Genomic DNA, 14080 nt, shown 5'->3' with positions numbered 1-14080 from the left:
GGTGAAATTAATGGTGGATAAATAATGCTCATAATTATTATTGTATTGTATTTATTAGAAGAAGAGGGCGAGAGATTAGAGATTGTGAAAAATAATTATGCGTTCATTTTAATTCACATTTTGCATGCATTTTTCTTTATAGTTACTTTTCTGTTCTTAAAACGAGTTCATTTTAATCCCGTATATCCACACTCATTTTAATTTTAATCTTAATTTTATGATCTCTATTCAGAATTTCTCGTTGTGAGATTGACATTGCATGGGGTAGTTTCTTGTAAAATTTTGGCAAGATTTTCCGTCTTCTTCTTGAGCCTCAGAGCCAGATCCGTAGTACTATCGAGAAGTGGATGAAGTGTTTGGAAGCTTTTGTCCATTTTTCTAAGAAGCTCGCGCTGGTCACAATGTGACGAAATTTGGCCATGTTCCTGGCGAGTGGAGAAATCGTTATCTTTGGAGAAACTATGCAGTCGATCCATTGAGATTGATCTGCGGTGATGGGATTCGTGAGAGTCGTAAGAAGAATAGTGATGCCTGCCTTGTCGTGATGACGAAGACGAGTAGAGGGAAGGGAAGCCCTCATAGTCGGTGGCCGAATGGGGATTCACACTTCCGGTGAAAGTGTGCCAGGGTTGCACAATTTGTATAGATGAAAACGGACCACCAGCAGCAGACTCGTTTGGAAGGTCATGATTAGGAGTGAAGGTGGTGGTGAGACTAGATGGCTTATTGGTATTTTGAGCACAACTACCACTCAATTGTTTAACAACGAATGGTGAAGCTACAGCAAGTTGTTCCGCTTGTTTTTGAGAGAAATGTGCAGCTATTGTGTGAATAGAAAATGGGACTCTTGTCGCCTCTGTGTCATCTTTCTCTTCTTTGGAATTAGAGGTAGTAGCAGTAGCAGTAGTCGTAGGAGTTGTGAGAAGGGGGATTGTCTGCGTTTCATGGATTGCTGCGCAATTGTTAGATTCTTTGGTTTGCAATTTGGATTTCTTCCTAATAAGGGCTTTGGAGGACGCGCTGTTATCTTCATAACTTTCCCTATCATTTCGGGATGATGCGCAAGGGCAAGGATTATTTTTGGCTTGTCTTTGTCTCGTAGAAGACTTGTTGAGGGCCGCTGCCTGTTCCAGTTCGGCTGACCCCCGGAAACCCGAATCTCGGTCACCACAGGAGTCTTTATCCTTAATGTCCAGGCTCGTATTATTGTGCACTGGATCAGTCCTCCAACTTTGTACCTGAATTGGGAAATTGTTTAGAATTGTAATTTCCTCTGGTTTAGCATTAGGCCATATTTGTATGTCAGCTCAGTTATGTAAACTCACCTTCTCCAACCAATTTGAACATTTCTCTTCTAGGACGGGGTCAAAATTGCTCTCGAGATCAAAATCTGGGAAAAGGTCTTCATCCGTTGTTGTCGTAACTTGGCTTCGACGACTATTATTCATCTCATGAGCGTCGTTAACTTTGCCAGATTTGCAAGTCTCGGTGGCCTTATCTGCCATATGTTTATTAGCAATGACCACTGATCCCTTTCTATTGTTAATATCTTCAGTATTGGTTGCTCTATCCACGTGGTGCAGATTTAACTCAGAAACAGATCGCTTTGGTCGTGACGTAGCATTTGTGACTTTCGAGTTATCCCCATACAACGTAAAACTTGACCTTCTCTCCTGACCACTTATCGAACTGGCCGTATTAAAATTATGATAAGAACTTCCACCCAACCCAAATCGCATCTCGTCAATTCGATTTTCTGCATCAGCCCATCTGAAAGTGTATACAAGGATATATGTGATATTATAGATTTATTGTACCTATCTCTCTAACATAAGATACATATGTACATATCTGCATCTAATCTAATCTTACTTGAGTTTGAGGTCGTGGCAACTTTCTCTCAGTTTATTAATCATTTCATCCTTCTCCTCGACGATGCGAAGAGTTTGTCTCAACTTTTCCTCCATCTGCGTATGATCCGATTTCACCTCTGAAGGAGTGGTGATCTGATACAGATCTTCCAAACTCAGAAATTTCTCATTTTTCTCAAGCTTGCCTTTCTTGGACCGTTGTTCCTCGTCAAACTTTTTGACCTGCTCAATGTACTGTTTCACTTTACTCTCAACATTGTAGGATGGAGTTGCAGGTCGGGATTTTAGGGTAGAGCAGGTGACTGAGGGCGATGGGGACCTCGACCTTGATGTTGGAGTGGGAGTGGAAGTAGATGGTGTCGATGTCGAGGTAGCAGTTGTCAATTTCCCCACGATTGGGTTGCTAAGTGCTCGTGGAATGGAAGAGGAACAAGGTGAGGGGATTTTGGAAGAAATTATTTTTGGCACTGACATTGGATGTGAGACTGAAGTGATGCGTTGTGGAGTGAATAAAGTTGCGACATTTTCTTCAGGTTTTTTGCTTTCACCACCACCAATATTGGTGTTATAGCTCATTGAATGTGGACATCCACTCCGATGTTGAAGGAGGTAAATTTCCTTTTGATGTGGGGGTCTTGGTGATGACAACGACATCAACGAATTCGACGTCGACGATTTTAATGGTCTTGGTCTGCGTATGGGAAGTGGTGGCCCTGCTTTGTGAACCACAAAGTCCTCCTCGTTTTCTTCTAACATGTTGTTGTCGTTCGATTGCGGGTTTAAATTGGTTTTACACTAAATCGTCGTTTCCCCTCCTCCGTACACATTTTGAAACATTTGTTACGTATGAATGTTGCACATTTAGGTAATTCATGTGTGCGGTCGTAGTCAGTCAGTGGCAACCAGAGAGATCATAATTTTACGGTTTATTTGACACGCTCACAAGCGTAAATTATAATTTGCACACAATGAAGACACATCAAACCAAAGAAAATATTCAGGATATCCGAGTTGATTTTTTTCTTTCACTTGTCCCATCTCGCTATTCTACAAAAGTCAACTTTCATCGTGGGTTGTATCGTTTATTCGATTCTATCGACGACACACTCTTTAATTTCTTAGTTGTTCCACCAAACGTCAATGTTTTGCTTGGAGTATCCGGGTAACGGGAAGGTGACTAAGTGCACGCTATTTGTGTCGTGGTCATGTCGTAAGGAATTGTTGACGACGACGATGACGAAAGCTCCCCTATTGCCCAACACTACGAGTTACTCCATTCCCACTGGTCTTTCGCCAACATTTGGTTCGATATTGGCACACAAATATGGAGAGAGAGAGGAAGGAAAGCTATAAGGGTCGTCTGCTGATGGAGAAAGAACGGATGAGTGGATTGAAGCGATTTTCACCCCTCTCTCTCTCTTCACTTCATACGTACGTACATATAGATGCTCACACTTTCTTTTTGCCAGCTCTGGAAGAAGCGTGGTAACTATTGAAGGAAAAGCTTACACTCGAAAAGCCAGTCTTTCATTAGTGGGGATATGGTTTCGAGAAGGGAGAGCGGAAACGGAGCCCTTGTGGATATGTATGTGCGAACAAGTGCTTTCTTCTTCTCCGCCGTGGTGGTGATGGTGTGTGGTCGATATTTACCCGGATTCGGTCTGAGACTCAGGTTCGGAAACGTCTTTCTTCCTCCGAATCTGGAACCACACTGATTGCATAAAGTAAATATTGAGAAAGAAAATTACATGGGCAGGAAATGTGAGACTCGAGTCAAATCCTTCTGAAATATGCACTTAAAAATTAAAGGGCTTCTTCAGTGGACGAACAGACCAGATTCTTTTCATTTGGTGATTCATATCTCAGTGAATGTGCTAAAGGACCCTTTTGTTTGCTTTCATGTGGTGCAGTTTATGACCCAATCTCGGCTAGCTCAGTTTACAACTGCTAGCGCCCTTTAAAATCTTAAGAGATGTATACTCACGTCCCTTTAAAGGCTTCAAGAAAGGAAGGAATTCATCCCATTCTCACATGTCCATCCGGATCAGCTCGAAAAGATCAGTCCAACTGGATCGTATGGATAATAGTGAGTGGATGCAGGTTGAGGCAGTTGGAGGTTCATAGATGAAATTTGATACCTCCAACAATCAGAGCCCAGAAAATATGCATGGTTGTAGTAAATGCAATAGACATGTCAACAAGATTCGGATACATGTACATACGTTTTTTCTAAAATATTATCATTCTTGTCGTCTTAAAATTAAAATCTAACCGGGTACCTATAATCCACCCATGATCTTATAATGTTCTATTTTCCCCTCCATTTTCTAATCCATGCAATAGGGTTTTGAATTTTCTCGTAAATGGGAAATGTTGTCAGTTCAAAAAGCAGTGTACTAATCTTGTGCATGACATTGACGTTAAGCAGCTGAACTCGGAAGACAGGAAACGGAAGCCAGATTAACGGAAACCTTGCCCCTCGCTCGACCTCTAAATTACTATTCCAAATATGTGCACATCTCAAGTTCTAAGTCTGACATGACAAAGACAATGAAATAAAGCCTTATACATGTAGAATTAAAATAGTATAATACTTATATATTTATTTCGTATAATTTTTTACCGTGTTTCTCAAATTCTCTTAATTAGCTATCAAGAAGTACAACAACCCTTTATAATATTGTGTATAATAGTATGCGTTAATCGGTGGTAAAAAAACATAATAATTTGCTTATACCTAAAATCTTTGAAAATCACTTAACTTAAAATCTTCGAAACTGCTTTTTAAATTTTTCAAAATGAAAATCGTCTGACGCCTTCTCAGTCCCTTTTTCTTTTTGTACAGACTCAGTTCCAACTTCTTCAGGCTGAGCTCCAACCACAACAACAACCTTTTTTGGCTTTTCAGGCTCCTTCTCTTTTTTTGGCCTTTTAGCAGCCGATCCCGTTGGGTCTTCAATATTAACTGCAAAGTGAACAAAAAATTTGGTATTTATGTACATACGACGCGTGAACGCAATTCTTCCAAATCTTAAATCTCTTTCGTCAACTAGTCACAAATATGCATTTACAAATTCCATTTTGCTTCAACAACGTTTACTTATCCTGAGTTTAACTGACAGGGAATTCTTTGTTAGATGCACAGGACACAAGCCAGAATATAGAATAGTGTTTTTTCATACTTACATCGGTTATGTTGCACGAAATTCACTGCCATGTTTGTAGGAACAAAATGAGATGGCATTTCTTTTTTACTCATTCTGTCACGGATAATTTTTTGCTTGGCTTCTTCTGTTGCTTCAATATTTTTTATCTTAACTCTGGAAAGAGAACAAGCGAAAAGATAATGAGGATCCTTTGTGATTTTTGTATATTTAATACTAAATTAAACACTTAAAAACAATTAAAATTCACATACTCTATTCCTAAATCAATTTCAGGTATTCCGCTCAACATTTGGTTACTTAACATTTCCTCTGATTTGTTCGATCCCGTGGATTTTCTTAGGTGTTCAGGGACGGCTAACAAGGCTGTAACATATTGCACAACGGTATTACATCACAAAATCATAAATTGCTTCACCGATTAACATACTCAAACGATTATCCAATTAGATACTAACTTTGAAATCTTAAAGTAATGCAATAAATATACTAACCAGCTTCTTCAGGACTGAGAAATTTTGCAATTAGAGTGGCATCATCATATGCACTAGATCCTCCCTTTGCTGTGGATTTTTTATATTCTTGCAGCTTATTTTCGATATACTTTAACATTTCTGCATCTTCATCCCTGGTGTTTGTCTCTGCAGAAAACTGTGTTCCAATTCCAGTCGCATACGCGTCATCAGTGTCCATACTATACTTTCCACTATTGAGAGCAGCCATGTCCACCATTCCTCCAGTTCCAGATTTAAATGGGTCCGTCTAAACGATGCCATACACCATAATTAGGCAATGAATACGATGACAAATACTTATTTGCTCTAAACCAAACATGTGAAATAATTAATCATTCATTAATTACGTTTGAAGTGATAATCTCTTCTTCCATATTCGTCTTTTTTCCAAGCGCTAGTGTAACATGGCTTGTTCCACTCTTCTTTTCTCGTAATTTCCTCAGCTCTTTGTACAACTCCACCTTTTCCCTGATACCCAAATGATCCAAATTTACATAACAAAATAATATTAGACATTTAAATTCGCATACATACGTCAAATCTGCATCTTCAAGATTCTCGGCAGCTTCGTCCTCCTCTGTTCGTCTTTGTCTGAGGTTCTTTTTGGATTTCCTTTTAAACATTACAATATTTTGATCTGGCTCCTCTGTTGACATTTTGAATTAATTTGAGAGTGTTCAACTAGTTTTACAATTAATTAAAATTTGTCGATTAGTTTAGACCAAAATTAATTCACTGGTGCATTTATTTATCAGCCTGAATATAATGTGCCGTGGGGATTATTAAGATTTGGCGGAAGTTCGGAGCCACATGGAATTCAACAAACGACGACGTTGATATTTTTTGTCTTTGAGATTTTTGTGTTTTGTTTAGAAAAAAATTATTTCAATTTGTCAATTGTTCTCATCAATTAGTTAGGGAAGATGAGCAGCGATTTGGACGAAGACCAATTGTTGGCTGATTCTTCGGAGGAAGGTTCGTCAGACGAAGAGTCGGTGGGAGAAGGAACACCTGGAGCCGGCAGCTTAGGCGGGGAAGGGGGAATTTCCCTCGGGGGACACCAACGGGCTGGAGCTGCCAGCTTTTTCGCCAGCGCTGGTGCTGATGAGGACGATGATGATGACGACAGTGGCGAAGGCGATGCAGAAGAAGATATGGATGTGGATGAAGAAGTATTACAATCTGAATTGGATGTTGTTAATAACAAGGTATGCATAGCATAATTTATTGAATTACTATTCAGTGAGTTACAAATTTTCCTAGGTGTACCGCTATTTGCACTAATAGTAGTGGTGGTGTTCAACCGATTTAATTATAAATGCTGCTTACACTCTACTTTTCAATTTATAAAATGTGTAGAATAGTATTATGTATATCAATCATTCTAATCTTTCATACCCAACTCTACGTTTGTACCGACGCATGACGAATATCATGGTTGTCATCACCGATATTGTTATAAAGAAAATGGAAATTACGATAATGTTTGTCGTGCTAGAGTTATTTCCATAATTCACATCTTCATTTGGTAAACTCAAATTATGCAGACTTTCATTTTTTTCGTAGAGTAAAATTTGCGAATATTGATGGCCGTTGAAAATCTCAAGTTTAAGATCGAATCGGACAATTTTCAATCTTAGATTTTGATGAAATTCATTGGTGCAATAATATTTATCGCAGACAAGGCTGATGGCAGAGTGAACTTTGGTGAAATTGAAATGCCATGAAAAGGCATCCAATTGAAATCGCGTCTCTTTTACGGTAATATAACGTTTGTTGTCGTCAGTTGTCTCTATTACAACTTCAAACTTGAGAATGGCTCTGTAGTCCATAACTTGTCCCTTCATTGGAAAAATTCTTGTGTTCTCATTGTCGGCTGGAAACTGGAATTCAAACGACGCCACGTTATTGGAGCAGTTGCCCAATAGTTTATCTACAATATTTTTGTGCACTTTTTTGGGAAAAGGAAACACGGGATTGTACTTCTTATCTACAGATTCCAGGTGAATATCTCCACTTAGTCGGGCGCAGGCTGTATACTGGGACAAATTCCAATTGTCGACAACATGTGATGATGGGTCCAAAGTTGTTGTCCATGAATAAGAAGGTTCGTCGCTATGATTGTGACGATGTCGATTATCATTTTTGATTGAATTTTCAGATGTGTGATGATGAGCGTGGTGAGAATATTCATGCATCTTATCTGTAATCTTGTCACCCTGTTGTTCAGTTTGGTTTTGAATACTTTCTTGTGTCGAAATTGTGTGTGATGTAACGGATAAAGTTGTTTCAATTTTAGCGTTACTTGAGTAATTGTTGAGCTGCTGACTATGTGAAGGAGGAGTGGGAGATGATTCTCGGTTTCTGTCAGAAAAGGTCACCATTTCCTCATTTGTGCTGATTGTTTCATCACCACTCGCAGTCGTATGTTGTGTCAAATTCAAAGTGTCTTGCTTCACCGTATTTAATTTAATTGTCGAGGATGGAACTGCTGTACTGAATTGGTTATGCGTGGTGGACGCCATATTGTGAGTAAATGTATTTGGCGATGAGTTTAGTTGTGAAGAAGTTGTGAATTTTGCTGACGTGGATGTTGATGTTGATGGCGTTGTAGAATATGATGATCTTGATGTTGCTGGAAATTTTGTAGACGATGTAGAGTTTCCATTTCTATTCAAATATGTAGCCGTGTTTTGTGTCGCCATTGTGGTATTTAATATATAAGTACTTTGTCTAGGCTTAGTATTAGATGTAGATTTTGAAATTGAGGATGACCCTTCAGTGGAAGTCGAAGGTGTCGCAATAGGATGCTCGTTTGTGACTTGAATCATGCTTGGAGTGGTCGTCTGTTTTTGGGACATTGTGGAGATGTGATTTATTGTTCTTCTTGGATTCGTGGTTTCTGTTGTGGTCATACTTCGCCGTGGTTGTAAAGATGTAGTAGATTTATAAACGATTTTTCTTGTTGAGGTGGTTGATTTTGTTGAAGTGTCCCATTTCTGACTTATTGTGTTGGACGTTAGTGGTTTTGAAGATGATCTTAACAATTTATCATTTACCGTTGGATTTGTTTCATCAGTAAGTGGATCTGATAGCTCATTTGTTTCAGTCATTGTAGTCGCGTCGCTACTACTTTTTGAATTTTGATGGGAAGACAGACTCGTATCCCTCACGGATGTAGTACTTATCACGTTAGTAGTAGCATCAGTAGCATCAACAAGAGAGAATGTACTTGTCTCATGAGAATCCTTATTCGAATTACTAGTTGCTTTCGGTACAGAATTTGTAACACTAGTCGCCTCCGTCTCTCTAGTCCTTGGTTCACCGGGTGAAGTTTTCCAAGGTTGCGATGACATTTGCATTATTGGCGAACTTTGTCGGAACAACATAGTTGACGTTCCTCCTCCATTAGGATTTGTAGTAATAATTGGCTGAACACTAACCTGGTCTTGGTTTGAACTACGTGTTGGCTTGGAAGTGTGGAGATCAACTGTTGAGCTGCTTGGCTCGGGCTTTGGCGTTGACGTTACAACAATGATGCTCTCTGTGGTTATTGATGTGGTACCATCCGCTAACGTGGACATCTCAATGTTAGAATCTGAACCAATTATCTCGGATTTGTTTATGGGCAAGCCAGTCAATTCTCCTTCCAGGCTGTTATCCATTGTGGGGTTCTTGTCATCTTGCCTTCCATTTGTAGACCAAATAGGAGCATCTGTGCTGGGACCTTGAGCATAAGCCGTCGTAGATATCACACTGCCTTGTTTTTGAGATTGTCCCCTCAACTCCACATGGCTAACAACTTGGATTATTGGATTCTCAGTTGGTTCACTGGCAGCTAACGCTGGTGAAAATTCCAGTACGAGATGTACGAAAAGGAACCACAAAAATATATATTGATTACCCATTCGTCCGGCTATTCATACTTCACGGTAGCTAAATCAAATTAGAAATTAAGACTTGTCTCACAAAGTAAATATAAAGTAATATTGAACAAAAATGAAGTATGGCAGAGCCAAATGAACATTGCAGTTAGATTAGAACAACGTGTACAGATTTTTTTGTACATCTCTCGTGTGGATCTCGCTTGTTATCTAGAAAAAAGTTTCATCAGTAAACACGGTGAAATAAATAACAAACAACAAACCTGGCTTTTGACTGCTTATCTATCTTTGTTTTTCCAAAGTTAAAGTCACTTTCATACGCAGTCACAGTATTTGTTGGTTATATATATACCAAGTTTGCTGCTCTTTTGCATAGTCTCATGTATTATTGAATGATTTTATAATAAGGATGGAGGAAAGGATTAAGATTAAGAAATGAAATGCGCATGATACTTTTTAAGCTCGTATTCGATTTTTTATGAAAATTGCAAGAAACTATTTTATAACTTTATAAAATTAGAATGCCTTGTTTAAATCTTGATTGTGTGTAGTTGGCATCTGAGCCATACTCGTATGACTTATATCTGGAGAAGATCCGGATTCTAAAGGGCCTTGGAGAGCTGGACAAGCTACGTAGCGCTCGAGAGAAAATGAACGTGATATATCCGTTGAGCCCAACACTTTGGATTGAATGGCTTCAAGATGAGCAGAAAATGTTGTCAGTTGCCACCGACGAAGAGAAGGAATACGTTTTTACGTTGATGGAGAGGGCTGTCAAGGATTACACATGTAAGTTGACTTTGAATTTCGAAATATATTTACAAACTAAGCAATTAATTAATTATTTAAATTTATTCATCCTTTGTAACCGGTACTTTTTTAAATTATTCCAGCTGTAGAAGTATGGTTGGAGTACATAAACCTTTGTTTGAGCAACATGAATGAAGAGAACGGTGTTGTTAGGTGCAGGGATGTCTTTGAAAGAGCTTTAGGATGCTGTGGATTGAATGTGGCAATGGGTTCGTTGATTTGGGATACCTACCGAGATTTCGAGGCAGCTTTATTGGCAACAATGGTCACGGAAGAACAACAGTTGGAACAGGAAAAGCGATTCATTGCGCTTTGCAAGCGACAACTTGCCGTTCCCTTGCTGGGCATGAAGAACACATTCAACTTGCTAAAGAACAAAATCGACATTGATGAAAATGTCGAAAGTGCATACAAGAAAGCGTTGGACAGACTGAAATACTTGGAAAGTTGGGAGGCGAAACTGGTATGTTTTAAACTGGTAACTGTTAAAGAGTGTCTCGATATACACATATTTAGGGGTTAAATATATAAAATACTTATCTAAAAAATAAAAATTATATTGTATAACTTGCTAGGTGCAAACCTCAGAAGGTTCTCAAAAATCCTCGATTTACAATGATTACATTGCACAAGAACAGAAATTCAAAAGTAACCCTGCTCGAATTCAATGTCTCTACGAACGTGCCATTACGGACTCGCCACTAGATGCTCAGTTGTGGTTGGACTACATTGACTACTTGACCAAAGATCTCAAAATTCCAGATCTTATAATGGACATATGTGAACGCGCAGTAAGAAATTGCTCCTGGACTTTGACCGTCTGGTTAAAGTATTTATGGGCGGTGGAAACATTTATTCCTATCGATGAAAGTATTGAGTATGATGATGGCCAGCGATTTGATAAGATGAAAACCGTGTTTGAAAAGGCACTAACTTATTGTGGAACTGGAGATCAAGCTGGCACCTTGTGGTTGAAGTATTTGGAATTCCTTAGAAGAAGAATTGACTACGAAAAATCGTTGGATCCGAAAAAAGTAGAGATTTTGCGAAAAACTTTTACCGCTGCGGAAACTCACCTTCTTCAATGTATGTTTCTTTTAACGTTTACTATTTTATAAACATTTTTATCATTGTACGACAAGGTTACTTTAGTCTAAATATATACACATCTCTGATCTTCTAGTGGTACAGGAGCCCAACGATTTCATCAGCCAAATTCTACAATTCCAGGCCCGCTTCGAGAGTAATTTAATTAAAGGAATGACAGGCGAAATTCGAGAAATGTGGAAAGCCATTTTTAATCGTGGATATGGACAATATTACCGAGTATGGGCACAGTACCTTACGCTCGAAATTAAATACGGGGCTGACGTAAAGAGAGTAAGAGCAGAACTTGGGAGAGCAATGTTGCAAATTCAGGATGACCCACAATCTGTTGGTGAGAGATATTTTTTATTTCATGACAATTCATGACATTTATTTTTTTGCGATTTTTTTTCAATTTGCCTAAGGTGGAGGCAAAATCAACAAAAATTTAATTCCCAAGTACATTCTTTGCCTTTCACAATCAATTTCCTGTAGAAAATCGAATATGTTTTACCATTTCTAGTTCGCTTCCCTACATACTTATTTAAAAATTGTTCCAAATATTTCCTATACTATAACGAAACGAATGGTCACATTTATAATGACCAGAGAGCGCATATTTTTATTTATTTATCAATCCTTACTCGTGTTGATCATCCCTCTCCTCTGATAATGACATTTATGTGATGAACCTTTGCACAAAAATGTCTGCCATTCTTATTTATTTTGGACTGTAAAAATAATAGTTGTATTAAACTTTTTAGCTGATTTTTGGCTGAATTTTGAACGAGATTATGGAGACCTGATCTCTCAATCCGTCGCGGAAGCAAAAATTTCTAAAGCGCTGGAAAATATGGTATATCCGAATCCGGGCCAGAATTATACTAATAAGAATTATGGACAAAAGGACTATAGACAAAACAATGAGCAAGGGAAGAACAAAAAAAGGAAATGGCAACAATCTGATGAGATGCTAAACAATGCTGTGCCTCCAAAAAGAGAGAAACCTACACCAATATTTGACACGGTGGATGGATTAGACAACATGTTTAAGATGCCTGCGGTTCCAAAACCAAAATTCGTGAAGAGTTCTTCGAATGATTCTGCGAAGACTGAACAACCACCTCCAGGTCCAGTAAAACACGACTCCTCTAAAGATAACCGCACCGTATTTGTAAGCAACTTGCACTTCTCTGCCGACGAAAGCATGATCAAGGGATTTTTTTCGGAAGTTGGCACTGTCGAGGAAGTCAGACTAGTCAAGGACTTTAAATTAAGATCCAAGGGTTTTGGCTACGTCGTATTTGAAAAACTGGTGGGTAAATACTATGCAATTCAGATATTGCATTGGAAAAAATGGAAGCCACTAATATTATAAGTTACCATTTTATTATTTTTTTAATTTGCAGGAATCACATGCAAATGCACTCAAAATGGACCGCAAACCGTTAGAAGGTCGACCAGTGTTTGTTTCGAAATGTGATCCTGACAAAAACACTCGTCAAGTTCAATTCAAATACTCCACAGCATTGGAAAAGAACAAGCTGTTTGTGAAGGGGTTGCCATTTTCCATGTCGCAAGAAGATTTACGGAAATTGTTTGCTGAGTTTGGAGCTTTGAAAGATTGTCGACTAGTTGCGAACCGAACCGGCCGCTCAAAAGGAATTGCATACTTGGAATTTGAAAACGCTGTAATGGAACTTCATCATTATTAATGCCATTCATCAAAGTATAAGAGTTTTGTGTAAATAAATCTGTTTAATCATTGCAGAGCCATGCGGCAGCAGCAATACTAAAGACTGATGGGTCGGTTATTGATGGCCGAACTATTTCGGTGTCTATAAGCAATCCCCCGGCGAAAAACGAAGGGAAGTCAATTCAACCCTCCTACTTTTCTAAGGCGACAGCGACGACAGAGTGAGTTACTTGAATATGAACTACTGAACTCGATTTTATATTATGAAATACTGAAATTGACTGATTATATTTTGGCAGCCCGCTGCAGCGACGGGAAAGAAACGTCTTTGTACCAAGATCACTGCAAGTTCATCCGAAATCTGATGCTCCCACTGCTGACTTAACAACTAACCCTCCGCCTACTGCTCCTAAAAGTAATGATGACTTTCGAAAACTCTTCATGAAAAAATAGTTCAATAAATGACTACTTACTTAATTATTAATAGGTGTAATAATTTACACGTAATAATTTATTGAACTTAACAATAATTCATTACCTATTTACCTGTCCAATCTATTATTAGTACCAAACATGAATCTAACCATATTTAGGTTTAAACTCTTTATTCAGTCAATTATGACATTCTTATTGACTGTTGATATGTATGTACTGCCTTTAGCTTAATAATACATAATATTTTGTTATAGCTTTACTACAATATTGCCAATTGTTAAACAGTCTGAAATATCATCCTAACATATTATTTGAATAAAAATAATAACAAAAAATAACATCACAACTCTAGACTTTGAGCAGATATGGTGAGGTCGACGTTAGGTTAATTACTTCTTTATCATCAGTTGCAAGTAATTTAGTTGTAACGCAGACTGGTCAAGACAGATTAGGGATTACTTGTTATTTGTCTCCTTAATGATGTTTTGATTGGTTCGTTAACAACTGGTCTGTTCCAAATAAAAGGCCGAAAGTTGCATCGTTTGATCACAGAAGCATCCTATAGCATCCACCTGATATTTCAGACACAATATCGTAAACAACTACACAATCACAATGA

At 38.4% G+C, this 14080-nt stretch overlaps 3 protein-coding genes across 3 annotated transcripts; 1 reads left to right on the top strand and 2 right to left on the bottom strand.

Annotated features, from left to right (window-relative positions):
- Nucleotides 1–31: 31 nt before the first annotated feature.
- Nucleotides 32–3603, bottom strand: LOC110852178. Its single transcript, XM_022100167.2, has 3 exons — nucleotides 1873–3603; nucleotides 1326–1770; nucleotides 32–1238 (listed from the first exon to the last, which is right to left on the bottom strand). The coding sequence occupies exons 1-3, from the start codon at nucleotides 2625–2627 to the stop codon at nucleotides 225–227; spliced, it is 2214 nt and encodes a 737-aa protein (XP_021955859.1). The 5' UTR covers nucleotides 2628–3603; the 3' UTR covers nucleotides 32–224.
- Nucleotides 3604–4448: 845 nt separating this feature from the next.
- Nucleotides 4449–6238, bottom strand: LOC110851698 (telomere length and silencing protein 1 homolog). Its single transcript, XM_022099574.2, has 6 exons — nucleotides 6085–6238; nucleotides 5898–6018; nucleotides 5530–5797; nucleotides 5290–5401; nucleotides 5058–5191; nucleotides 4449–4836 (listed from the first exon to the last, which is right to left on the bottom strand). Exons 1-6 carry the CDS (start codon nucleotides 6204–6206, stop codon nucleotides 4634–4636), a joined length of 960 nt encoding a protein of 319 aa, XP_021955266.1. The 5' UTR covers nucleotides 6207–6238; the 3' UTR covers nucleotides 4449–4633.
- A 208-nt stretch (nucleotides 6239–6446) lies between these two features.
- LOC110851697 (squamous cell carcinoma antigen recognized by T-cells 3) lies at nucleotides 6447–13807 on the top strand. Its single transcript, XM_022099573.2, has 9 exons — nucleotides 6447–6758; nucleotides 9986–10223; nucleotides 10328–10707; nucleotides 10820–11330; nucleotides 11428–11682; nucleotides 12095–12645; nucleotides 12740–13021; nucleotides 13102–13247; nucleotides 13326–13807. The coding sequence occupies exons 1-9, from the start codon at nucleotides 6474–6476 to the stop codon at nucleotides 13477–13479; spliced, it is 2802 nt and encodes a 933-aa protein (XP_021955265.1). The 5' UTR covers nucleotides 6447–6473; the 3' UTR covers nucleotides 13480–13807.
- Nucleotides 13808–14080: the final 273 nt, after the last annotated feature.

Source organism: Folsomia candida, unplaced genomic scaffold (genome assembly GCF_002217175.1).
Source record: "Folsomia candida strain VU population unplaced genomic scaffold, ASM221717v1 Fcan01_Sc007, whole genome shotgun sequence".
NCBI classification, from domain to species: domain Eukaryota; kingdom Metazoa; phylum Arthropoda; class Collembola; order Entomobryomorpha; family Isotomidae; genus Folsomia; species Folsomia candida.
This window is presented reverse-complemented; position numbering and strand designations above follow the sequence as displayed.